General features: G+C 42.6%; 5 protein-coding genes across 8 annotated transcripts in view; 1 reads left to right on the forward strand and 4 right to left on the reverse strand.

Annotated features, from left to right (window-relative positions):
* Nucleotides 1-22,026, forward strand: part of mcmdc2 (minichromosome maintenance domain containing 2) — a 29,449-nt gene extending 7,423 nt beyond the window's left edge. The window contains exons 15-32 of the mRNA XM_078792344.1: nucleotides 1,121-1,420; nucleotides 4,545-5,539; nucleotides 5,608-5,694; nucleotides 5,763-5,849; nucleotides 5,918-6,001; nucleotides 6,951-7,075; nucleotides 10,989-11,081; nucleotides 11,312-11,521; nucleotides 11,587-11,749; nucleotides 13,955-14,016; nucleotides 15,373-15,531; nucleotides 16,840-17,792; nucleotides 17,900-18,016; nucleotides 18,116-18,256; nucleotides 18,341-18,568; nucleotides 18,730-18,854; nucleotides 20,492-20,585; nucleotides 21,005-22,026. The gene's annotated coding sequence lies outside the window, so the exon portion shown is untranslated. The remainder of the gene's footprint in view (nucleotides 1-1,120; nucleotides 1,421-4,544; nucleotides 5,540-5,607; nucleotides 5,695-5,762; nucleotides 5,850-5,917; nucleotides 6,002-6,950; nucleotides 7,076-10,988; nucleotides 11,082-11,311; nucleotides 11,522-11,586; nucleotides 11,750-13,954; nucleotides 14,017-15,372; nucleotides 15,532-16,839; nucleotides 17,793-17,899; nucleotides 18,017-18,115; nucleotides 18,257-18,340; nucleotides 18,569-18,729; nucleotides 18,855-20,491; nucleotides 20,586-21,004) is intronic.
* Nucleotides 370-2,241, reverse strand: tcf24 (transcription factor 24). Its single transcript, XM_058059734.2, has 3 exons — nucleotides 1,564-2,241; nucleotides 1,028-1,450; nucleotides 370-947 (listed from the first exon to the last, which is right to left on the reverse strand). Exons 2-3 carry the CDS (start codon nucleotides 1,439-1,441, stop codon nucleotides 825-827), a joined length of 537 nt encoding a protein of 178 aa, XP_057915717.2. The 5' UTR covers nucleotides 1,442-1,450; nucleotides 1,564-2,241; the 3' UTR covers nucleotides 370-824.
* ppp1r42 (protein phosphatase 1, regulatory subunit 42) lies at nucleotides 2,375-9,102 on the reverse strand. 3 transcript variants are annotated; one of them, XM_058059720.2, is made up of 9 exons: nucleotides 9,085-9,102; nucleotides 7,849-8,029; nucleotides 6,889-7,055; nucleotides 6,656-6,794; nucleotides 4,929-5,045; nucleotides 3,461-3,578; nucleotides 3,246-3,374; nucleotides 2,770-2,857; nucleotides 2,375-2,629 (listed from the first exon to the last, which is right to left on the reverse strand). In XM_058059720.2, the coding sequence occupies exons 2-9, from the start codon at nucleotides 7,981-7,983 to the stop codon at nucleotides 2,557-2,559; spliced, it is 966 nt and encodes a 321-aa protein (XP_057915703.2). In that variant the 5' UTR covers nucleotides 7,984-8,029; nucleotides 9,085-9,102; the 3' UTR covers nucleotides 2,375-2,556. The 3 variants fall into 3 exon arrangements, with proteins under 3 accessions (XP_057915703.2, XP_057915701.2, XP_057915702.2); XM_058059718.2 differs by lacking the exon at nucleotides 9,085-9,102 and adding an exon at nucleotides 8,243-8,405; XM_058059719.2 differs by lacking the exon at nucleotides 9,085-9,102 and adding an exon at nucleotides 8,299-8,317.
* On the reverse strand, nucleotides 9,454-12,346 carry cops5 (COP9 signalosome subunit 5). Its single transcript, XM_058059723.2, has 8 exons — nucleotides 12,048-12,346; nucleotides 11,504-11,738; nucleotides 11,304-11,432; nucleotides 10,979-11,044; nucleotides 10,808-10,893; nucleotides 10,619-10,730; nucleotides 9,890-10,038; nucleotides 9,454-9,797 (listed from the first exon to the last, which is right to left on the reverse strand). Exons 1-8 carry the CDS (start codon nucleotides 12,182-12,184, stop codon nucleotides 9,707-9,709), a joined length of 1,005 nt encoding a protein of 334 aa, XP_057915706.1. The 5' UTR covers nucleotides 12,185-12,346; the 3' UTR covers nucleotides 9,454-9,706.
* Nucleotides 12,752-25,122, reverse strand: part of arfgef1 (ADP-ribosylation factor guanine nucleotide-exchange factor 1 (brefeldin A-inhibited)) — a 34,674-nt gene continuing 22,303 nt past the window's right edge. For both annotated transcript variants that reach the window (XM_058059624.2, XM_058059623.2), the window contains 26 exons: nucleotides 24,181-24,382; nucleotides 24,007-24,118; nucleotides 22,296-22,501; nucleotides 22,126-22,210; nucleotides 21,725-21,890; nucleotides 21,344-21,495; nucleotides 21,145-21,273; nucleotides 20,913-21,071; nucleotides 20,655-20,799; nucleotides 20,482-20,572; nucleotides 19,431-19,471; nucleotides 19,188-19,357; nucleotides 18,695-18,846; nucleotides 18,365-18,537; nucleotides 18,127-18,287; nucleotides 17,926-18,056; nucleotides 17,708-17,837; nucleotides 17,503-17,638; nucleotides 17,296-17,434; nucleotides 17,131-17,200; nucleotides 16,852-17,014; nucleotides 16,648-16,787; nucleotides 15,658-15,829; nucleotides 15,419-15,557; nucleotides 13,969-14,086; nucleotides 12,752-13,886 (listed from right to left, as the gene is read on the reverse strand). In XM_058059624.2, the coding sequence (XP_057915607.2) occupies nucleotides 13,686-13,886; nucleotides 13,969-14,086; nucleotides 15,419-15,557; nucleotides 15,658-15,829; nucleotides 16,648-16,787; nucleotides 16,852-17,014; nucleotides 17,131-17,200; nucleotides 17,296-17,434; nucleotides 17,503-17,638; nucleotides 17,708-17,837; nucleotides 17,926-18,056; nucleotides 18,127-18,287; nucleotides 18,365-18,537; nucleotides 18,695-18,846; nucleotides 19,188-19,357; nucleotides 19,431-19,471; nucleotides 20,482-20,572; nucleotides 20,655-20,799; nucleotides 20,913-21,071; nucleotides 21,145-21,273; nucleotides 21,344-21,495; nucleotides 21,725-21,890; nucleotides 22,126-22,210; nucleotides 22,296-22,501; nucleotides 24,007-24,118; nucleotides 24,181-24,382 (3,683 nt within the window). In that variant the 3' untranslated portion in view covers nucleotides 12,752-13,685. The remainder of the gene's footprint in view (nucleotides 13,887-13,968; nucleotides 14,087-15,418; nucleotides 15,558-15,657; nucleotides 15,830-16,647; nucleotides 16,788-16,851; nucleotides 17,015-17,130; nucleotides 17,201-17,295; nucleotides 17,435-17,502; nucleotides 17,639-17,707; nucleotides 17,838-17,925; nucleotides 18,057-18,126; nucleotides 18,288-18,364; nucleotides 18,538-18,694; nucleotides 18,847-19,187; nucleotides 19,358-19,430; nucleotides 19,472-20,481; nucleotides 20,573-20,654; nucleotides 20,800-20,912; nucleotides 21,072-21,144; nucleotides 21,274-21,343; nucleotides 21,496-21,724; nucleotides 21,891-22,125; nucleotides 22,211-22,295; nucleotides 22,502-24,006; nucleotides 24,119-24,180; nucleotides 24,383-25,122) is intronic.

Consider the following 25,122-nt stretch of genomic DNA (forward strand, 5'->3'; position numbering starts at 1 on the left):
TAAGATTATTTTTTTAAGGAAACTACTAAGATTGACAGTTGATGCATACGTATTCAACCAAATTTAACAGGTTTTTAAATTTGCTGTGTTTTTCTTAAAGAAAAAAAAACAAACAAACTTTAAAGTCAGGCACAACCCATTTCAGTAACTCGTCCCAAATTAGAGACAAATTACAAATTTAAAATATACAATTTTGTAAGCACCATTTAAGTGTCATTTTGTTATGTTTTAGTAATTTAATGATCATATAACTATTCTGTCTTAACAATACTTTGAATGAACATATAAAGGTGTGTCAAACCCCTATGGAGAAATAACGACAAACACTTTCAGTTGAATTCTTGCATTTCTTTACTTCTTATTCTCTTAAATAGACTCAATAGAGTATGGTACAATTTAATTACATCTTTTTAGACCTCATAGCTTTACCGCCTGACATTGTTAAAAAACAAATCACAACATTTCGTTTGTACAAGCATGCATGTTAAAACAAAAAGGGAACATGATTCCCGGCATGCCACCTATTGTTGATACTGACAGACCACTTCACATGACAGATGTTAAGTTATTCACACATGCATTTTAGTGCAAATGTTTTTCTACTGAAAGTGCCTCACTTTTCAAGCATGACGAGCTCATTATTGGCCCGTGGAATCACACAATATCATACCGTGGACGTGTGTGGAGCTGCACAATTTGCAGGGCAAACAACGGCAACAAGGGAGAGAATCCATCATATATTTGAGTGAAAAAAAACACATCAAAATAATATATTAAATTTACAATGTTGTATAGTGGAGGTGGGCGTCACCAGTGGAATGGTTTTACTGGGAGTTTGATAATGATGATGATGATGATGATGATGGGCCTTGATGTTCTGATTCTGAGGAAGTGGTCAGGAACTGACCGCTTGCTCCCACGTACAACCTGGACCTCATTGGCCATTTCTGTTCGGACATTGAAATTGAAGTTAATCACATCATAAAAAGACGGCCATTAATCAGATGTAAATATTATTGTAACTGACCTTGACCGGGTGCAGGTAGCCTTCACCTTTGAGTGAATGTAACGCCTCTGTCTGCTTTGTGCCGTCCCCCTCCTCGGTGCCTTCCTCTTGCAGAGTTCGAGTCAAATGTGCAATGTACGTGGTGGCCAGTATCAACACGTCCAGTTTGGACAGCTTGGTGTCCGGCGGCACCGACGGCAACGTCCTCTGCAGCTCCAGGAAGGCGTTCCGCAGAGTTTGAACGCGGCTCCTCTCCCGCGCTGCGTTGGCAGCCGCAGGACGGCCTCGTCCTCCTCCGAGTCCGCCGGCGTGGAGCACCCGGCCGGCGGCCCGACGACCGTCCGGGCTGGAGCTCGGGCTGGAACCCGGGCTGTCATCCACCACCGTCACGGAGCAATTGCCGCTGTCCATTCGGTGCGTCTGTCTCCCCACCATCTTAAAGACCTGATAAGTTGATTTGGATTTTTAACGCACTTTTAGTGGAGTTTTAGTTCATGCTACACTTAAATAAAGTTAACGAACAGCATGGTGTCATATCCAAAACATGTGAGACTCACCTCTATTTCTGCAAGTAGGCGTCATGGAAGACATGCATGTACCTCCAAAAAAGTGTGACTGTTCTCCTCCCGAGGTGAAAATTCCAAAAGATTCAACTCCCAAGTATTAATTAATCACCTTCCACTGTAAGTATGACTACTTTTCCCTCCTCTGGCTCCTTGGGCTTGAATTCTGTTGCCAATCAGAGGCAGCCTCTTTTTCCTCACCTCAACGCTAATACATGTGCACCCTGGGCCTATTCCCCACTCTAATTGGCTGCAACCCTTCCCTTCATGGGCCTATCAGGAAGTGGCCACTCTTTTTATAATGTAGTCACAACTCAACGAGGATGAAAGGCTTGTCCTTCAAAAGGCGTCTTGCAACAGACCGTGAAGACAAACTGATGAGCATTATTTATAAATATATATGCTGATATGCTAAACCTTCAAATTGCCTTTAAAAAAAGTGCAGCTGCAATCAACAGGCAAGCAAGTGAGTAATTTCTTGCAAGGCTCCTAAATTAATCATTCAGACCCCAAAACTGAGATGGCAGTAATTCATGAGAGGAATTATTCATGTTCTAAATAAACATTGTTTTGTATATATGGCATATGGAGGAACCGTATAGCTCCGAGCCATCATTACAAGGCTATAGGGAGAGAAAGGTTAAGTAAACCTATTTGCCTAATTACCTTGCACAACCACTTTTCATATATTTAGCAACAAACCATGTAGACCTCAGAAGGCTGAAAAGTATGATATTCTTATATATTTAAAGACAAAGCTTTGTGTTATTAGTAGTTATGTTGGTTATTAGTATCATTCTGTTTAATTGTGTTGCTACAATGTGCCACCTGGCCAATAAAATAAACAAAAAACAAACGGCAAGCCACACATGGCTCCCGGTCCATACTATGGATACTTGTGCAGTAAATTGCAGCCATAGATTAAATAATGCAAAGGACGTAGATCAAACAGATTAATCCATTCTAAGTGAAACACATTCAGTGGTATTATGTATGCATATCTGATGTGATGGCCACATGGTTGAGCTGTCTGTACAGAGAACCTTTCAGCTGCTGCACCCTAGAACAGAAAAATATATTTTTTAAATTACATAAAATCATTGTACATCTCAGGTTTTAATATAAAAGTAATAATTACATGTAATCTGTATGGTAATATATGGTTTAGTACATGTCAAGTATGACCTCTAATACCACGACCTGTAAGGCTGCTGCGGTTTCCATCCATGCATGTTAGCATGGCAGCAGACGTGAGGCGGACGTGCACCTTGACCCATTGTTACATCATCTGCAATATGCAAACATAACTTCAGAAAAAATAATAAATGAACAAGTGTGAGACAATGGAAAAAAACACATACACAATACTTTATTATGTAAAAAAAATTTATTTTTCTATAATTTCAAAGCAGCTAGGCATTTTCTTTGAAGAAATTCCAAAAAATCCTTCCAATATTCAGCTATAATAATAAAAAATCATGCAAATATGAAATATTTTGCTATAATTTCAAAGTAGCTGTGAATATATATATTTCCCAAAATTCATCTTATTTCACTGTTTTCTACTAATTACTTTTACCATTAGCTGTGAGAACATTCATACATAAATTAAAATATATTTAAAATTCAGTACAAAAAATAAATACTAATGATGTAAAAAAACATACTTGACTTACTTGTTAAGGGAGGTGAGTTCAAATTTGCCATCACGTGTTTACTTTTCTTCTTCTTTGCTTCTTTGGATGCTTTCCAATTAATGAGGAACTCCCTGGTCACCTCATGGATGTCGCGGCCGTCGAGCACCTCTGCCAAGGCAAAATAAACACACACACGAATAATCATTCATCATGTTTAGATTTACAAATTTGCAAAAAGATGAGCGATTCTTTACTGAGTCTTCTGCATGCTGTTATCAGTTTGTCTCTGTATTTTGGCGTCTTACACACAGGATTCCCGCGTAAGTCCATTTGAAGGAGCCAAGGCCAGGACCCGAACACCTCCTCTAATTCCTAAAAATGCACAAAAAAAGGCAGCCGCTCCTTTTTAATGTGTGGTGCTTTTGCAAAGTAAGAGTAAATAAACATGTATGTTGCCCGTTCGTAATTAGAGACAAACATGAGGATGTTTGGCGCTATTAGCAAATGTTAATGTGCAGGGCAGGGGCCAGTGCAAAGTCTACAAACAAGACATCAGCCTATTTTCATAAACAGTGTCGCCGGTTTCGTGTAACTACAAGTGCTCTCCCGGGGGCCCGTGTGAGCTGCTTGCCTGCAATTGTATGTTTATCTAAAGGCGCATTAATCCACGGCTGGAAATATGAATACTCTCTGGACACGCTCTGATTGTTCTTTGCCTTCCTGTCTTGGCCAAAGCGCTTCCACTTTTCCAAGTGGCGCTGCAATCAGTTTCAGAGGAGACCCCTGAGCACGGCGAGCTTTGCCGGCTTTGATAAATGATCGTGTCAGGGCCGTCACTCAGAAGCCCCTCGCCGAGTCGCGGCCCGGTGCTAAATTACCCCCCACGCGAGGGGGGAGTGGGGAAACAGCTCACCAAAGCTTGGCCCGACTAATGATGGGCCAGTTATGAACCTGTATTTGACCAGCGGTTCGATTCCCCCGGTCCATGCAACGAAGACGCTCCCCATTTGTCACCCTGGCTTGACTGCCTGTCATAATCTATTTTAAAAATCCATAATGTTTCCAGAAGAGCGGATTGATCCTTTGGAGGGCTGTCTTTGAGTAATCAATAGAGGCAGACGGCTTGTATAAATTATCGGATATCTACAAAAAAATGACTTGTATAGCAAACTGCATGCAACATCCTCAAAATAAAGATGTCAGGTTTAGTTTAGCGGAGTCGTCAATTAGGAAGGAACACCGGAGGGTCCTCATTTGTGGTGCCCCCAAATGGTTGACCTGCAAGCATACATGTTATACAGATAAATGGTCAATAATTGTCACCCTTTTTGTGTGCAGCGGCTCAGGAGTAGGTGTGGCGACTGTCCTATGAGAATCCTACCACGCTTTTCTCCAAGACTATCAGCTGTCCAGTGAGGGGAGGAAAAATGATTTCTAAAGTAAGAACGTAAGAGAGAAACTTGTGCTTGTTTGAAGCTGTCAGCAGGCTAATCCTCTCGGGGAAACGGCTTGCTGATTTGTTGAATAATTCTGACCCTGAGTGAGTCATGCAGACTGGGAGAGCCGACGGTGGGATTTGCGGGATTTGGTTTTGTAGACCCCGCTATCTCCATATCATTTCACACATGGCTGCGTAAAGCTACAACACCACTTTCATGCTAACACCAGCTCATAACATGTCTTGATGACCATCATGAGGAGTTTATGGGGAGGAGCATTTACCTCAATATTGGCCAACTTATTATCAGTAGCAGAGAAATGTTGGATTTCCCACAGCGCGGCCAGGTCCCCGACTTCATCAATGCTGTTGTTACTGATGTTGAAGACGCAGAGAGATTTCTGTGCAAAGCAAAGACAGGAACAGTTAATTTTGCGGTGAAGAGCAGTGACAAAACACAGCAGTCGTGACTGCGGCTAAAATATTTAGTTCATTACCACGCCAGAAGAAAAAACTACAGTGGAAACATTGATGCAGGACATCACGCAAAATCTGGAAACTGTAGCTAATTCTCACGAATACATTTGCTTTTTCTTTGGCTTTTATGACAATGCCACTGCAGAGGTTTAACTTGTAATGTTCATGGTGAGTACACAGTGGTCAACTTGTCATTAAAAGGTGTTACGCATGAAGTGGACAGTCCATCGACGCTTCCTGATTATGTCACAAATCATCAATAGGTGAGTAGTTTTATTTTACTTTAGTTTTATTACATGACGGTTAACTTCTTTTAACACTTGTATGACAGATAAAGTCAAAAACTGCCATGTGTGAAGCAGATTGTACCTCACAAGGCTTCCTTAAATGCTCCAACTATATCACACATCATCAATAGGTGAGTAGTTTTGTTTTACTTTAGTTTTATTACATGGCGGTTAACTTCTTTTTACACATGTATGGCAGACAGGGTCAAAAACTACCATGTGTGAAGCGGATTGCACCCCACAAGGCTTCCTTAAATGCTCCAGCTATATCACACATTATTAATAGGTGAGTAGTTTTATTTTACTTTAGTTTTATTACATGGCGATTAACTTCTTTTTACACTTGTATGGCAGACAGGGTCAAAAACTGCCATGTGTGAAGCGGATTGTACCTCACAAGGCTTCCTTAAATGCTCCAACTATATCACACATCATCAATAGGTGAGTAGTTTTGTTTTACTTTAGTTTTATTACATGGCGGTTAACTTCTTTTTACACTTGTATGGCAGATAGGGTCAAAAACTGCCATGTGTGAAGCGGATTGTACCCCTCAGTGCTTCCTTAAATGCTCTTACCATGTCACACATCAATAGGTGAGTAGTTTTGTTTTAATTTTGTTTTATTACGTGGCGGTTAATTTGTTTTTACACTTGCCTGACAGATAAGGTCAAAAAGAGCTATATGTGAAGCGTGACTTCCCCCCTCAACGCGTCCTGAAATGCTTTAACCATGTCACACATCTTCAATAGGTGAGTAGTTTTACTTTACTTTAGTTTTCCACAATATTAAAATATGCTTCTAAATGTTTTATGGTTTGACTGATGGGAACTTTTAAGACCTCCACCATTTGCATTTGTTCTTTTTTAGGAATTTTGCGAAGTGACCTTGATGCTTAAGTCCTATAACGGCAACATTTATAAAAATGTGGACCTCACTTCTTACATTTGCACTGCAATTTCTTTAATTATCTAAATAAACAAGAATCTGAGCGCGTCCTGGGCCGTGAACAGAGATGAAACTGATTTGGCAGCCCAGAGAGGGCAACACAGGCCTCTTTGACATCCTCAAAACATGCACAGTATTTCCTTTCCATAGACCACCAACCTGTGAGGGATGTTGTGCTCTCCGTGTTCCTTAAGAATCTTATCTGACCTTCGAATGACTCGGGATATCATTTTAAAAAGGGGAAATATTGAAAGGGTAGTGTGGACTGCTATTTTTAAACACAATAAAAAAATGGGTCATACAGCAAGGGAGCGGAGGGTCCTGGGGTCAAAGAGCAACTTCTCCCCTGGTGCCAGCCGCTGACTCTCCACGTGCAGCTCCTCCAGCTTGCTCAGTCGCTCCAAGCCCTCAACCACCGTAATCCTGTTACCACCCAGATAGCTGCAGAGAGAAAGAGCAGAGGCAAAGAGTCCTTCAAAGATGACCACAGACAAAAAAAACACAATTTTTTTGTTTTGTTTTAGAACCAACTCACAGCTTGGAGAGTTTGAGCAGATTGGAGAGGTTCTCAATATGTGTGATGTCGTTGTTCTGCAGGTACAGATGGGTGAGGTTGCACGCAAAGTCCAGGTTGCAAATGCGCGGGATGTGATTGTCGTACAGATAGAGGACGGTGAGGTTCCTGCACATGGAAAGGTCGCCCTGCAAAGTGTCATGAAAAGGTAAAGAGCAGGGCTCTCAAAACTAGCTAATTTATTCCATTAATTACGTTCAATTTCTATGTGTTAACACATATGCGCCAGATTAAGCACGCCTCTTCTATTAAGATGGCAGACGCAAGTACAGTAGACCGTCCCCACAGTCTGACGCTTTTTTTATAGCTTCATTCTGACCTAAACACATCAACAGCAGTACATTTGCTACATGAAAACCAGTAAATTTACCTTCAATTACGTCATGTCTTTGAACGCAACTCCTCAATTCTCATAACACGATTTAAGGGGTTATTGAAATGTTCTGCTACTATTTAAAAACAGTTGTGGTATCTTTCAGCTTGATTGACATGTTCAGTTCATTTGGAGCTGTTAATACATAAAACTATATATAATCCTGTCATGTATTGTGTTTATTAAATACAGTAAAATTGGCCTATTTCAGACATAGAATGGGGATTAATAAGGAGTAATTAATCAGATTAAAAAAACTAGGAAAGAGCAACAATTATTTTTGGGTAAGGGGAACAAGGTGGTGTGGTTTTTTTCCGCTAATCACTAGTAATTGAATACTCACTTTATGAAGTATTATTGTGGCTTAGTATCATGCAATGCAGTTTTGTACCCACATCAATAAACAGAGCTGACGCACACTACAATCCATTTAGGAAAAAAATAGAAAAAATATATATAATAATCTTTTCAGTGAGCACATTTTTACCTGTAAATACCTTTTTTTTTAAAAAAAAAAAGATAAATGCGTAATTGACACCGCTACTCACAATATCCTCAATATTCTGGCTGGAAAAGTACAGGTGGGTCAAGGTCCTAAGATACTCTTGGAGCGTGATGCCTCTCTTCTTCTTCTTGAAGTTGTTTTTCGATTTGGCGATCAGATCAGCAGTCAAGCGTACCATGGTGGCTGGTCCCCAGACACCTTTGTCTTCACTGTCAAGGACGCCCCTAAAACCAAACCATTATGATTAAGTAGGGCACACCGTATGTAAAACTGTCGAACTTTTTTTTATACTGTACGCCACCGTGACGATGACGTCACAGACGCACCAATTAAAAATACATAATTAGTATATAAGATATTCATTCATTCATTCATACTATTTAATCAACAAAATATCGCCGTGTAAACAACACACGTAACGCGTTTCAGATACTTACAGGTTATAAAATAGAGTACCTCGGATAGTCAAAGAGATGTAGCATGTGATGCTAACCTAGCTAGCACAACAATGGCGTATCAACAAAAGCAACACACACGTCACGTATGACAGTTAATGACCCGGCGTTGACCGTAGGCGAAAAATGTCCAACCTTTCAAGAATATATATATATATTTATATATGAATATATATATATATATACGTGGGGTTAAAGCTATAAAGGGTCTTCGTGTTAAAAGTTAGTGGTTACCATGGAAACCAACGCACGGCGTTGAAGCGGAAGTTAACTTGTTTTCAAATAAAATAGTCCGAATTGTGTAGCATGTAACTTGGAATTGTAATTACATTAAAAGTTATACGTATTAAAAAGTACAGCTAATGCTTCAAGTAGAAATAAAAAGTAATCAAAAGTGTTGTTTCTTGGCTGCCCCCAGTTTGACCTAATCAGCATTTACAATTATGTTTTTTTTCCGCCCTCTGTGGTCATGGATAAAATGTCCATTTGTTGATAATCACAATATTTGTAATATTTGAGGCGGTCGGAATGAGCATATCTCCCATATTTTCACAAGTCTATAAATGTAATACAGCCGGGCAATAACATTATTTAAACATGACTACAATCAAACTGCTTATTTGCTATACTGAAAAGCCCCCAGTACATGAAAATCATTAGAAGAAGTGGTGCCCGACTTCTTCTTACAAGAGAATAAGCAGACACTTTTAGAGCCCCCAATAGGATTCTCTTCTCAATCCTACACGACATCCAAAATATACATTTAGCCATTACAATACCCTAAGAAAACGACATGACACAAAGCTTTTAAAAAAAGGACCGACTGTGTCGACGCAGAGCAGGCGCACTGACTGAATAGACTCCAGTGTGCCCGGCTTCTGTTTCTGGCCTGTGTCACTGCCACGCTGCGACCAGCACGAGAAGCTCGCTCCGCCGGGACATGTACCACAAGGAGCCAAAATGTACTGGGAAGCACTCCACATAATGCCAGCTGAGCTTATGCAGAACCTTGACATTGTTGTTCCATTATGTAATGCTGTGAGAGGCTGCACTGCGGTATTGGGCCCGTGTTTGCCCTGTCAGAGAAGGTGCTCGTGTACATTCTGGGTTCAAATGCGGTGCTGCGGGATCACAAATGTTCTACATGCAACAACTGTCACACAATCTCCAAACTGAAATAACACACAGAAAACCTGATTTACATTCTTTCATTTTTGTCAGGAACAATCATGCATTAAAAAAAAAATCACATTTTGCTTAATCCTGTCTAATAACTACAAACATACTTTCACCATCTTTATTTATAGTCCAATTTATTTTCTTGACTACTGCAGGAGTCAAGGGGGAAAAAAATGAATACAAAATATAAAGCATTCCAGAAGAGGAAAAGACAAACAATTCAATTCTACCATTAGCAGTAAAGCACAACAAATTGTAGTTCAGTTTCTAATTTCCAGACGTGTTGATCTGATTGAAGAGTTTGTCCTTAATGACTTGAGACATGAGACCGTGAATTGCCTCTATGGTCGTCTTGCAGCTATGAATGAAAGCAAAGCGACCCGGTTAAGTTCTGACACAATGTACAATAATGGTATTAATATAAGTTTTAATTGCGATTAGTCGTCGTACCTGTCTCGGGTGGCCTTGGCCAGCTTGTCTTCGGACTTCCTGTCATGTGTGTCCAGACCGAGCATGAAACTGCCTCGACCCAGTTGGGCCTCAGACTGCTCCAGCTTCTCTGACAGGTCAAACACCTGGCCCGTGGTGTAGTCCGAGTTCTAACCAGCCCAAAAGAAGAAAAAAAAAAAAGAAATTTCACGCACAATTTCCTCACAAAAGATCGACAACCAATGCAAAAAGAACTTTTCAAAAAGTGAGTCTACGAGAGTGATGAATGAAAAGAAGCCAGGGGAAGGTTTGCTTAAGGTGAGGCCCATGTTTTTTAGTGGGGAAGGTAATTAAAAGACAATGACAAGGCGTCCCCCTGACTGGGGTGACAGTGCTGCGGCTGACAAAGCCTGTCACCCGTGCCGCGGCTCCTTCTTGACATGTAGTCAATTCGTCTTCATCTGCAGTGCCAAAGAACACACTGTTTGGATAAGCCTGGTGCCTATTTAGCCTCTTTAGTCAAGCTGGGGGACACAGCGGCAGCATCCACAATGGGAATTCACTTCTATGTGTGTGTGTGTGTGTGTCTTTCAATCTTTACAAACAAGCCAAGTTGGGAAAGGAGATGATCCAGAGTTAACTGTTATTATCAAAATAGACAACACAGTGTTTCCATCGTGTAATAATAACCACAAATCCAAAATACAAATGCCAAACAATTAGCATATATTAAAAAAAATGCATACACACCGTAAGGAGACTTGAGGAACTTAAAGTATTGACCCAGTATTTATTCCAAAGGAGTTCCAGGAGCTTTCTATCGAGGGATGACTTAAAATAAGTTACTTCCAAGGCATAATACCTAAAAAAAATAAATAATAATATGAAAATAGTGAGCAAACAACAGAAAAATAAATATAAAGCAGATAAATCACTCACTGTTTACAGTGCACACCAAAGTCTTCTATCTTGTTTAGAGGAATTGTTTGATATTCTGAGGGCCCTTCGTCAGGAGGCTTGTAACCCTGTAAAAAAAAAACAAAAAAAAACTCAAAGAGTACAAATCGTCATCATTTTGATCTAACAAGCTAAAAATATTTTTTATTTTACCTTGGGATAGGTCCTGAACGCGCCCAGGTTGACTTTCCCTGCTGAAATAGTTCGAGTGGGGTCGATCTGGAGGAGGGAAGATACAGTAAAGCAGGAAAGTAAGGTCGGAGGTTACACAGACCCACCCCCTTGGGACCCACTCAAGTGTGTCCACACAAGCAGTATTCGACTACAAGCTGTCAGTGTGCTGGAATCACACTCGTTAATTACACAGTGCTCTCAAAGTCATGGCTGAAATAGAAGAAACAGGAGCCTACAATAGCGATGTATTAATTTTATCGATTATTTTATTCTTTATTTACACTTTAATGACTATTCTACTTACCACAACAGCCACAAAAGGCTCCTGAAACTGCTGATTAAGCATCTGGGTGCTGACGTCGATGCCAGAGAGCCAGCATCCGTAACCCGGGTGACTGTGGTACCAGCCGATGGCGTTCTCCAGTCTGCCAACCTGAGGGAGGAGGGGGTCACAGCATCAGTGGTCGTGTCGCCACGCAATTCCATCATAATCGACACCCAAACCTGTTTGGCGTTCTCAATGTAGGCGGCCATGTATTCATAGGCCGCAGCCTGGGCATTCACTCTGGTCTCTGTGCCCTCCACAGGCAGGGCGAAGCTGTCCATGATGATCATGCTCTCCCCGTCCACCTTTCCCAGCATGAGGCCCATCACCTCCAAGTTGCCCCCGGACCTGGCGTGCATCACCATCTTCAGGAGGGCCAGGGCTGAGATCTTGCAGTACTTGAAGTAGTGGTGACTGCCAGGAAGGTACACACAGATACATGTTATCAATGCTATGCAGTACAAGTACTGTGGACAGATACAAATATAATTTTATCAATACACAATATATTTAAGCAACGTATTAAAGAACATTTATAGTTGTGGATAAAAAAAAAAACGTCGACGATAATTAAACTACCGAGCCTGGTATCGACTATATCAATGTGTATTGATGCGCCCATCCAATTAATTAATGATAGTGAGAACAAGCCGTCGTTGTTTTTAAACTACCTGGAATTATTTTTTCCCCACCGCGTGGGTAATAAATGTGTGGAGAACTTACTCCTTTGTCCACGGCTTCGCTGCGAGGATCTCCTGCTGCTGCTTCTTATCATATTTGTAAATTTCATCTATACTCTGAACTTCCTGCATGCTGTTTGAGAGCTCCCAGGTTTTCTGAGCCGTGTTAGCGCCCGCCATGTTGACTATCTAAAGACCGATATTCGACGTCAAACCATTAACGCTTGCCCTAACTGTCACAAAAGCTTGTAATTTTTAAAAAAAAGTAATGGCTACAATGACAAGGCCAACACCAAAAGGACCACTAGCTCAGGGCGCCATGACAGTGGATTGTACCATTACAAAGCTCTCATCAAAGGGGTCATTTGCAATAATGTGCGAATTTATCACGCTTTCTCACGACGTTGTATTCGTGTATTTGTATTTTATGGCTATAATATTTCATAAAACAAAACGTAACAAAACTTTACAGCGTACAATCAGACACTATGCTAATTTCCGGTACAATGCAGCACAAGGAACCCCTTAACACAACGTAATGGTTCAGTCCGGAGAGGAAGCCAGTGGCAACATAGTATTACACCGCCATCTAGCGGTAGCTCCCATATATGTTTGAAATAACAGCTTTTTTTAATGTGATATAAGGCAAATATATTTCTAATATTTTGTATATACAGCGACAATTTAGCCTCACTTACATTTAATAATTGCTGTGACATTTTGACTCATCTGCTAAAAAAAATAAATTCAACTGGACCAAGTTCAAAAACTTTATTGACCTAGAACCTGATTAGAATGCCAGAAGGATGTATCGTACAGAAAGTTGTACATAATCTTTTTTTGCAACATAGAAAACTTTACATTGCTGCATCATATACATTGTTTCTACATCCATGAGCAGGAATGCATCCCATTCATACATAAAGCACAGCTAAACATCTCTCATTTCACCTATACAGATTACTTTCTCCCGAACCCAAAAAAACACAAAATATATTATTAACTTTTGATTTTGTACACATGAGTGAAAACTAAACAGACCAATAACTTCTTTTTTTAAGCAGCTAGCATCGTGTCCCCGGTCTTCCAGTTTCAAAAGCACAGTCAATGCGTGTCTCCTTTTAAAAACCTAACAACATATAAAATGGAATAATTTAACCCTTCACTTGCTCCTCAACTACAAATCATACCGTGTGTGGGAGATGTTACAGTCAAATAAATGATCAGTAAAGTCAAATCTCCAGTGCATTTCAAAATGGAGTTCAAGTGCAGCAAATCCAGAGGAGAAACAAATAAAAAATAAACAAAATCTAGTGTTTAGATTATATTACATACCGGCCTGGTCTGTACAACTAATTTTGACAGGCTAATCGATATTAGTGTTAGCCATCTGGGTGCAGGGAAATGTCACATTTCATAGTTGTTGAATATTTGCAAACCACTCATTCATTACATTTTGTTTTTAAATATTACATTAAGAAGCACACCAGTTCTTTTTTCTAAAATATATTCCATCTGAGCAGGTCAGAGATATGCGTTGCTGTCAGCAGTGTAGAGCTACAAACAAGACTTTCCGTGCTGATATCAATCCTGCGAGGTGAAGGGCTTTTGAGGCTGCAGGCAGGTGGCGCCAGAGCAGCAAGTGTAGGACCACAGTCCACAGAAGCTTGAGGCAACATGGTCACTGCTGAGCTTCCTCCTCTGCTTCGGGGCTCGTCTCTCGCTCGGCGGCGTCTGGCTCGGTCGTAGGAAGCGGCGCGATGTGAAACACCAGGCCGATGCGCAAGTAGAACTTTCTTAGGACGGCACGGAGCTCTGGGATGAGGTCCAGTTGCATGATCTCGCACAAGAGAGGGTAGTACCTGGACGCGTGGGCCTTGAACTGAACGGCGAGATAGACGGTATTCATTAAAACAATAAGTCGCAATAAGTCCTTTCGTGTCCTTTCAGTTGCCAACACGCACCCGCTCGTCGCTGATCTTCAGCACCTTGGTGAGGAACAGGAGCAGCAGGTTGGTCCAGGATTCTCTGTGACTCTCAGAGGTCAACGCCAAAAAGTACGCCACGGCCTCACTGCACACACTAAAAACAAGGAAGGAAAAATTAATCTGTTAATTGTACTGCTGGAAGAATTACTCCATTGACCCAAATATAAGACGCTTATACACTTATGTTTGGTTCGGTGCATTTGCTCTCTGGGCTCTCGTTTGGTTCTGTTCATTTTAAGTGGAGTACTCAAATTGTAAAGGGGATACGTGAATATGAATGTGTGCTTGAACGCCTCTTCAAGTGCATAGTGCAAAGGAGCACATGAAAAACTCACACAAACTTGTACATTGTTCTGTGTGCTTTCCGAGTATTTCGTTCATATCATGTGCTAAATCAGAGCAAGTCTTCGTATGTGATTAATTCATACATTTTCTGAGTTGGAAAAATAAGCTTCAGGATTTTTTTGATCAACCATTTAGGGCCAGAAAACGTCTCCAGACTAAGTCTTCATGAAGAAAAACACTGATTCTCATTAAGCTAGTGAAAAACAGTTGGATGAGTCAACAGATAAAGCCGTCCTTGCAAATATATTCTGTGTGTGAGTGTGTACAGTCATGAAAAAAGTGGATTAGACCTTGTTCTTTCGGTTTCTTTTTCATTTTAATGCCTGACACAATTAAAGATACCTTTACTTAAAATATAATGATGACAATTTTTTTTTTAATTTTACCTTTATTTACCCAGGCAAGCAATTTAAGAACAAATTCTTATTTACAAATGCAGCCTGAATAAGGAGAATATAATAATAAAATAATAAAAACAAAAAATATATATATTTTTTACCATTCTGCAAGCTTTATTATTAGTGATAGTCAATAGACCAGTAGTGTAAAACGTACCAGTTTTTATTTATTTATTTATTTTTATTTTACCTTTATTTACCCAGGCAAGCAATTTAAGAACAAATTCTTTTTTACAGATGCAGCCTGAACAAAGAGAATAAATATAAGAATAAAAATAAAATAAATAAATATAAAAAAAGATAGCTCTGTTTCCGGTTGTCTTATATTCGGGTCAATATGGTAATATTAACCCCCTCTGCTGTTTTAATCTCACACTGTCTGATCAGGATATTACGAAAGGAGGGGAGAGGGTGAGCTAATGCTAATTAGCTCCTGACTGATTGGATTGTGAAAATGATCAGAGTAAAGCTCGGCTGTGACCTTTAACTCGCGTTCTCAAGACACGGTAACAATGCCATCTGTTAGCCATTAAGCCCCTCGCTCTCCTCCTTTGCTCCACATATGACTACTTCCGACTAATCAGACTGTCTGTGGGCGTGTTATGGTCTACTAAGCAGTGTCTCCGCTCTCATGAAGGTGATTTCCCGCCCCCCTACGGTCAATCATCAGCGTGAGGACTTACTCCAGCAGTCGCCTCTGGACCTCCTCCCAGGCATCCCGACGCGTCTCGTCCGTGTACATGCGGAAAAGGATGCGCAGGCTGCACGCCAAGCTGCTGGTCTCCTGCTTCAACAGGTTAGGCTTGGACTTTCCTTTGAAACCTGCAGCACAAAAAAAAAAAACACCCACCCACATGTTGGTCACATAACCCAGCGGAGGCTTCCCATACAAAGCAAGCACACATTGAAGGAGGAGCATGACCTGCTTTCCACAGCAGGGTCCTCTGCTCGTTGTTGGAGTTGAAAGCCTTGGCAAAGCGGTGCGACTCCAGCAGGCAGTCCAGCAACTTGAAGAGCTGCTGCGAGGTCAGGTAGCGGAACATGCCCTGGTCTTGTGTCTCCATGGGGACGTCTGATGCATTCACAGCATCCCGCTAAATACAAGACACGGAGGATTAGTTGCACAAGTTGAAAAATACATTATGGGGGGGTACAGTACAGCTTCAATGGCTTGATTTTGCAGAATCTAGTCCTCCAAACCATCAATTCACGAAGTTTGGGTCAATAGTGATGAATGGGTATCTTTTAAGCCACATCTCTCATAGTATTATGATGGCGGACGGAAACAAGTGTCGTGTCCCCACAGAGGCATAAATAATCTGACACTTTTTATTTCTACCTTTGTAACACATCAACAGCGGTGCTCAATATAATTTCAGACATACTAGTTGCAAATTGCAATTAATTATAATTAACTTAATGATTAATTTGATTTAAAATATTAATCATTTGATTCACCTATTTTTTCCCGTACATTTTCTTGTATCAGTTCCAGTTCTAAGACATAAAAAAAGTGTTTTCTCTCCATGTAATGTATATTATGGATGCACGGTGGTGGAGTGGTTAGTGTGAAGGTCACACAGCTAAGAGACCTGAGTCCGATTCCACATTCTGACATCTCTGTGTGGAGTTTGCATGTTCTCCCCGTGCATGTGTGGGTTTCCTCCCACATTCCAAAAACATGCTAGGTTAATTAGCGACTCCAAATTGTCCATAGGTATGAATATGAGTGTGAATGGTTGTTTGTCTATATGTGCCCTGTGATTGGCTGGCCACCAGTCCAGGGTGTACCCCGCCTCTCACCCAAAGACAGCTGGGATAGGCTCCAGCATCCCCAGTGACCCTTTTGAGGATAAGCGGTAGAAAACAAATGTAATGTATATTATAAACATGACTAAAGAGCTGTTTTTACCTGAGCTGCAGCAAAGTTCTCCGCATCTTCCTTCTTGCTGGTGGCGGGAAAGAAGACGATGTTGTCGATGGTCTGGATCAGCTCCAGCTGCACCACGCACTTGATGAGCAAGGCTGCAAACAAGCGTTGCTCCAACACCCCTGTGGAACACCATGGGTCAGAACAATCCTCAGGTGTTCCTCTCACTTTTAGGACCTCACTCACTTGGGGAGCTCCTGCTCCTGACTCCGTCCTCATTGGGGACAACAGGTGTGGCGCCCTGCTGGCTCTGACGACGGTTCTCCATGGAGACCCTGTCGGCGCTACCGATGGAGCGCTGGTCATCGGGGCGGAGCTGAAGGTCCACTGACTTCTGGGAAATGGAGTCCTGGAGGACAGAAATGGATAGGATACGACAAATCGAGCAGACAATAATGAACAAATACGGGAAACCATCTGCAGCACATACATAACACATGGTGATTAATTTAGCGGAAATCTCACCAGCTGCTTGTCTGACAGACTTTGTGAAAAGTGTTCTCCTTCTGCTCCCGCTGGTCTCCATGTTAGCAGTCTGAGATACAAGAAAAGCAGGAAATCAGATAATGCCGACTCCAGGATGAGTGAGTCTTTTTTTTTGGGATCTTGTGTGGGGAGTGAGAGACTCACGCGTGTGGGATGGTGGTCTTGAATATGTCCAGCATGCAGTTGCACGTCTTGTCCCACGTCTCCGGGGAGAACTTCTCACCATTCAGGATGACCACGTTCTCCAGACAGTTGGTGCCTGAACGGGCTAGCTGCTCGTTATCTGCACACAAACGGAGAATCATGCGGTACTTGTACACCATTATGGAATATTCTAATGCACACACACACCTTGCTGCACACACCAGTACAGCTGGGATAAAATGTCATCCAGCAGCACGTCGTTCAGCGACTCAAAGTACTGAGTGAAGACGTCGCAGATGGCGTAAAGTGCGTGGTTGCAGGTGGTCGTCATCCACTCCGCTTTCTGTCGAGGCAACAAGATCACCGTGAGTGTCACACGGACGTGTTCAAAACAGAATAATCTGAGCAGAACCTCCGTCTGTTGCTCGGGCAGCTTCATGTTGTCGAAGATCCTGAAGACGATCCGGAACAGATCTTGCCACCAGTGTTTCTCGAAGGTGTGCCCGTATGTCTTCATCACTTCAAACATCACCGTCAAGCCCCTTTTAGAAAGAAATCCTTAATGGACTTAATGATGATTTCCACTTTGTTTGTGTTGCTTCAGACTGGAACCAGAACCAGCAACATTACCTGGTGCGGACGTCCAGTTTACACCGATTGATGATGCAGGAGAGCTCAAAGAGAATGGGGAACCAGCCTCGTACCCACACGCGGTCCTCTGGTGCTACATTCATGTCATCACTGGTGTAGTCTTTGAAGGCCTGGCAGAAGACGGCAAGCAGTTATTCAATGATGTCATACTTTTCTACCTGTTATCTAGGTGATGCCCACCTGTGGCCTCTCGGAGACGTATTTGGCGCAGTGTCTGATGAGGCGGATGGCTTCCATGCTGGTGTCCGGAAAGGAGGCGTTGCAGGCAAACTCCGACAGACACTTGACAGCGTCCTGGAAGGAGTCAATGGTGGCCGCAAAGTGCTTCTCGAATACATTCGCTGCAAGAGGGATATTTTTTTTAAATATATATTTTTTCATATTTCCTGTACAGCAATCTTCGGGGTGTAGCACTCACTGACGATGTGCCCCGTGGTCTGAAAGGCCAGCTCCACAATGCTCTCATCCTGGTCGGACGCAGCCAGGTGGAAGACGGAGAAGATGTTCTTCCAGCCTGAACGGATGTTCCCCGCCTGGGAGTTAACCATCTGAGCAATGCAGCGCACCACCATGTCTCTGATCGTGGGAGACCTGAAGGCAGAAAGAAGGGGGGAGAGTCGCAGTGAGTTACTACGAGTGGAACGCACACAATGTTCTGCCTGCCATCTTCAGACAGATTTATACTTGGATTATTTTTGCATCAATGAAAAAAAGCATTTACACTCCATACCTGCTGTTCTCTTCCTACCTGTTCTTCTTCATGATGTGCTCAAACGGCCTCAGGAAGTCCTTCTGGAATCTGAAGTTGGCCAGCTCGCCTTTCTCCAAGAACTTCATGGACAGCTGCCTGAGGGAGTCCACCGCAAAGATGGCCACGTCCTCATTGGAATTACAGCCAACCTGCCAAGGTTCAATCACACGCCGAGGTTCTGAAACACTCTCATGCTGTCATGTGGATGCCAGAACAACAGATGGATGGTGCTACAACTTTGCACCATGAGGCCATTTTAGCCGAGGAAAGTATATTCTGGAAAAACTGAAAATAAAAGGGAATCGTAGGAAAGAAACTAAACAAAATGGGTTGAAATGCAGTTTATATATGAATCCATTATGTATTAATTTCATTAGGTAAGAAAAATCTGTCATCAATGACACCTACATCCACTCAGCCCCATTGAATTGTCAACAAAAAAACATGCTCAAGTTGAATCCCCACTGAATAGCATCCGCCCATGGCTCACCTTGTTGAAGTGGTCTCCGATGACCTCCCAGATCCTGGACCACTGCAGCCTGATGCGGCCCATGTTGTAGTAGGAGATCTCCACTATTTTCTGCAGGCTGAACATTCGCGGGTGCGTAGGCGAGGCCAGCTCATCCATAGACACAGCGCACAGCCAGCGCACAAAATCCACTGACGCATAGAGAGAGATGGTTATAACACTCTCATCAAGGACTCTAACGTCGTTACACAGTCGTGGACTTACCTATTGCGTTGCCGTCAAGTCTGGTTGAGCCTGTGAATATCCTAAAGCAGAGAAATAATGTCACAGAAATGATATTTTCTGATTCATTCATTCATTCATTTTCTACCGCTTTTTCCTCACAAGGGTCGCGGGGGGTGCTGGAGCCTATCCCAGCTGAAATTAACATCCTGACCGAAACAATTAGTATCGAGCGTAAGGCCACCTCCGATGGAGATGACAGCTGAGGCGGCGCGAAACAAACTAAGCTCATTTAAATGCCACCCCAGGCAGATAGCGACGTCTTGTAGTGTGTGTGTGTGTGTGTGTGTGTGTGTGTGTGTGTGTGTGTGGGATGCATCGACACATTGAGAGTGGATCACTGAACAAAAAGGCCGGGAAATTTGGCAGAGAAAATTAGCCTCAAAATCCTAGAAATAGTACTAATTGAATATCAAATAGATTATGATCCCCGCTGGAGGGGAGTATGTGGGGATTGCTATGATATGCTGCCATGCGTCAAACAGTATTTTTAAAAAGTGAAGCTCGGTGTACGTAACATGTCATCACAGCGTTATTTTGACACTTCCCGGTTAACTAAACATTGCTTGTACAGTCAAACGCTTTATAATGGCAGCATTTTGACCCTGGAACTGACCATTTATAACAGGAATCTGTCAATTATGAAACATTCATTCATTCATTCATTCATTTTCTACTGCTTTTTCCTCACGAGGGTCGCGGGGGTGCTGGAGCCTATCCCAGCTGTCTTCGGGCGAGAAGTACACCCCGGACTGGTCGCCAGCCAATCACAGGGCACATATAGACAAACAACCATTCACACTCACATTCATACCTATGGACAATTTGGAGTCGCCAATTAACCTAGCATGTTTTTGGAATGTGGGAGGAAACCGGAGTACCCACGCATGCACGGGGAGAACATGCAAACTCCACACAGAGATGGCCGAGGGTGGAATTGAACCCTGGTCTCCTAGCTGTGAGGTCTGCGTCCTAACCACTCGACCGCCGTGCCGCCTATATTTTCTGATATTTATTATAATATATATTGTACCTGTCCACAGCCACCACCACACTCTGCGAGCTGGTTTCTCCGATGGACTCCTGGATGCTGGCAATCTGTTTCCGGTCTACCGTCCCGCCAACTACACAGCAGAGGTATTACTAGTAAAAGATTGAACTTGTTCATCTAGATGTTGTGGCCTTACAGTAAGAGGTGCTACCAACCCAGGCCTAGGTACTCGTCGTTGTTCTGCTCCTTGGCGCTGGCCACAAAGCCCTCTCTGCCCCTCACTGTCCCTGAGATGTAGCGGGCCTTCACCCCGGTGCCGATAAGCTGGGCCAGCTCCAGCTGACTGATGCACTTCATGATCTGAATGGATTAAAAACATGATAGCTAGATGCTGTTGTTAACATTTTCACTGGAACTTGGATTCAGAAAATGAAATGGATGGAAGGAGGCTAGAAGATAAAAAAAAAGGAAACCTCGTGCCAGGAGTTTCCCAGGTAGTTTCCGTCAGTGTGTGCCACAGTGATGAGGGTCTTAATGGTGTCAATGTTCTTCTGCTTCATCTCAGCGATGCCTGAGCTGGCGGTGAGCAGCGTGAACCTCGCCAAGGCTTGCACGTAGGCATCCCTCTCCAGCTGAAATAAACAACAAGCGCAGTGTGAAGAAAAGAAGAAGATGCCACGTACTTCTCGGTTCAGACCGCGGCACCTGTATGCAGAAGATGCACGCTATTCTGATGGCACAGCGGATCCCTTCCAGACACAACGACGCCACCTCGGTGTCGTCACAGTCCTGGAGACCCACGCTGAACGCGGCCAGGAAGGGGGTCCACGCCAGCTGACGGGGAACAAAAACAGCTTGGAGTACAATTGAATTAGGCGACGGCGAGCATGTGGCGGCGTTCTACCTTAAACATGGGCCTGACGTGCTCCAGGTGGGTGGCGCTGGTGAACGGAGCCTGCACGTGGCTGACGGCCTCCATCAGGGCTTTGGCCGTCTTGGCCATCTGTTCCATTTCCACGTTGTAGAGAAGGCGGCGCTGCTTCTCGCTGGCCACACCTATGCATCATATGCCACAATATGGATGACCATTTCCTTTCCAGTCATTTGTTATCTTAGGAGTTTGGATGTTCAAATAGTTTTATCTTCTCCAGTTATGACACATTTATGCTCGTTTGTCAACTTCAACTGTAGTTCCCCACTAGCTAGAGTAGCATGCACACTGTAATGTCGGACATAATCCATACGTGCCTTATAGTCGTCGACAATGACACACAAGGACACTCACTCTGCTTGCTGGACTTCATGGTGAGCTCTTTCGTCTCCTTCATGGCGATCTTTTTCCCCGCAATCTCATCATAGATGGCTGACAGGTATTCCTCCGGGAGGTCTTTGCTGTCGTTGATGCCGCGGTTCATCTTGATGTACTGCTCCTTTGTCATTTTATTCTTTACCTGATTCAGAAAAAAAACAACAAGGAACAGTGCATCACCAGCTGTGGCTGTAGGCAACCTCCTGACCACAAGATAACTGCATTTCAAGTATTACAGGCGGCCATTTATGTACCTCTGCAAGTGCTTTAAAATGGTAATTAAGTCCAAATTTAAAATCCAAATAAAATTAATATTTGCGGTTTAGGTAAAGACAGCATTTTTCTAGCAATGTTGCTCAGGGAAGTGGAGTACGTACTTGTGGACTGTGAAGGTCAGTTGTCAGCATGATGATGGAGTAGGCAAGCACGTAGGCAGTGTCAGCACTTGCAAAGAGGGTTTGCCTGGAAGTAAAAAAAAAATAAATAAATAAATAAACACCAGTTCCACTTAACGGAATCCACAGCCCGGAGATCCTCTCTTACTCACCCCTGATTGCATTCCAGATATCTTGCGGCAAATTTTTCCATGAGCCGGTCAATCTTCTGGGCCTCGCCGGGCAGCCGAAAGCCCTCCAGGAACATCCTGAGCGCCGAGACAAAGTCTTTGCCTTGGAAGTCCATTTGATCCACGTAGGCGTACATCACCTCTTTATTAAAACGGTCATTATCGCCAAGAAACTCCCCCACTTGAGTCTGAGAGCGAGAGAGAGAGCACAGACAGCGAGAGACAAAAGACGGAGGAGGTTGAATTAGTCCTGCTTGGAAAAAATGGACTCTCTATGACTGTACAAAGCAAGCGCTCCTCCTCAAGTCTAGCCCTGCAATGATAATAGCATATCATACCAGCCCACATATTTAGTGTAACACTTTGGAGTGACTAACATTTTTGCACCAGATTCCTAAAAACAGCTAGTTATTTGGATCTTTGACTAGCATTTTTGTATTCAGTCCTTAAAAAACAGCAGACTTCTCGTGTCACAGTTGGGATCTTTGCAGTTGGTCCTTAAAAACAGCAGACTTCTGGTGTCACATATAGAATCTTTGACTCGCATTTTTGAGTTTGATCCTTAAAAACAGCAGACTTCTCGTGTCACAGTTTGGATCTTTGAGTAGCATTTTTGCAGTTGGTCCTTACAAACGGCAGACCTCTTGTGTCACAGTTTGGATCTTTGAGTAGCATTTTTGCAGTTGATCCTTAAAAACAGCAGACTTCATGTGTCACAGTTTGGATATTTGACTAGCATTTTTGCATTTGGTCCTTAAAAACAGCAGACTTCTCGTGTCATAGTTTTGATCTTTGAGTCGCATTTTTGCAGTTGGTCCTTAAAAACAGCAGACTTCTTGTGTCATATATAGAATCTTTGACTCACATTTTTGCGTTTGATCGTTAAAAACAGCAGACATCATGTGTCACAGTTTGGATCTTTGACTAGCATTTTTGCATTTGATCCTTAAAAGCAGCAGACTTCATGTGTCACAGTTTGGATCTTGGACTCGCATTTTTGCATTCGGTCCTTAAAAACGGCAGACTTCTCTTGTCATATATAGAATCTTTGACTAGCATTTTTGCAGTTTGTCCTTAAAAAACAGCAGACTTCTCATGTCACATATGGAATCTTTGACTCACATATTTGCAGTAAATTCCTAAAAACAGCAGAGCACTCCTGTCGTATTTAGGATCTTAGACTATCAGTTTTGCAGTAGCTCCTAAAACCTAGCATTTTTTAAAAGCATTTTTGCACTACATCCCTAAAAACAGCAGAGTACTCCTGTTGGACTAGTATTTTTTGCAGTAGGTCGTAAGAAACAGCAGACTGCTCTTGTCATACTACCATTTTTGCAGTTGGCACTTGTGTCACATGTAGAGTCATATAGACTAGCATTGTTGTAGTAAATCCTTACAAACTGCCGACATATAGAAGATTTTAATTTTTTTGCCATGTTCGCAGTTGGTATAGCAAACATCACGATTTAAGAAGCGGATATTATCAAAGCATACATGATTGCCCACCCGCCCAACCACCCACCCCAGTGCTCCCCCTTCTCATTAGAGCTAACATTTAAGCTACTTCCAGGCCTCAGGGCTGCACTGTCCGCCTGTCACTTTAATGCTGCTGGACATTTTCATTATAGTCTGTGTAGCTTCATGAGGGCGAGGGGATGAAGAGGGCAGGTGACTGACTTGTTTGTTGGCTTACCGAATCAAGGCGCTCCTCTTGATGCAAAAACTGAGCCAGGTCTTCGGGCGTTGTACCCAACATGCCTTGTTCTTGAAGATACTGGATGCCCCTCTTTGGTTTTTTGTTGAACCTACACGAGTTAATTCAAATTAATAATCTGATTATTAATGGAGATTTTTTTTTTTGACTCACAGGTCGATCCCCTGTTCGATGATCTCCTTCTGCTGTTTGAGGACCTCGAACTGCTCCGGGTTGTCCGTCCCCGACATCTGAGTGCTGTAGCTGCCGATACCAGACGAGGCGGTGGAATCCAGGGAGTTGATGCTCCCGTAGCGATTGATGGTTTCAGGGGCCCGGGTCTCGCTGCTCTCCTGCTCTGACGGTTTCTCCTGGCCTGAGGCAAAGACATCACAGTGAGGTGAGTGTGGCTAAACACGTTGCTATACAAACACCCTTTCAATCCATCACAATGGAGACTGTTGTCAACTACAACTGTGCTAAATTAGAAATAAATAGAAGGTAATATAGGTAATTTTATGGGTCAATTCTATATTCATCCTGGAGGTGGCGCTTCTTAAGTGAGACTCAGTCCTCAGTGATGAATAGTTTCTGGTTCCGCTGTAACACTGCACCGTTTTGGAAACTCTTTAAAACATTCAGTACAGCGTCACGGGAAATGTGAGCTGGCATTTTTGCTTCCCATTCTTTGTGACCGACCGAGACAAGATAATAAGAGGTTGACGGTCGAGTATGGATATTGTTTATAAATACAAAAATTTTCATCAGGTACACAAGCACAATCTAATATTGCATGTAAACATATAAAGTAGACATGTAAATTTATTAGTGTGGAACACTGAATGCACCATACTGAGAGCTGTTTCTAATATTTTGGGGAAAAAAAAACTGCGTATCTAACTGATCTACAACCCCGCAGAGAAACTGCTCAAACTAGTCACACCACATTAACGGTCTAACAAACACTTTCTTTCCACTGGTACCTGCTTTTGCTTGGCGGCCATGCACAAAAAAAGAGGAGAATGACAGGACAGTTACATGGAACATTAACATTCAAATACTGTTATACACTATGAGCTCCCGCTACGTCTCCTAATGAGTTGTCTCCGGTTTTAA

Source organism: Doryrhamphus excisus, linkage group LG7, assembly GCF_037039965.1.
Source record: "Doryrhamphus excisus strain RoL-2023G ecotype Guam linkage group LG7, RoL_Dexc_Guam_v1.1, whole genome shotgun sequence".
NCBI classification, from domain to species: domain Eukaryota; kingdom Metazoa; phylum Chordata; class Actinopteri; order Syngnathiformes; family Syngnathidae; genus Doryrhamphus; species Doryrhamphus excisus.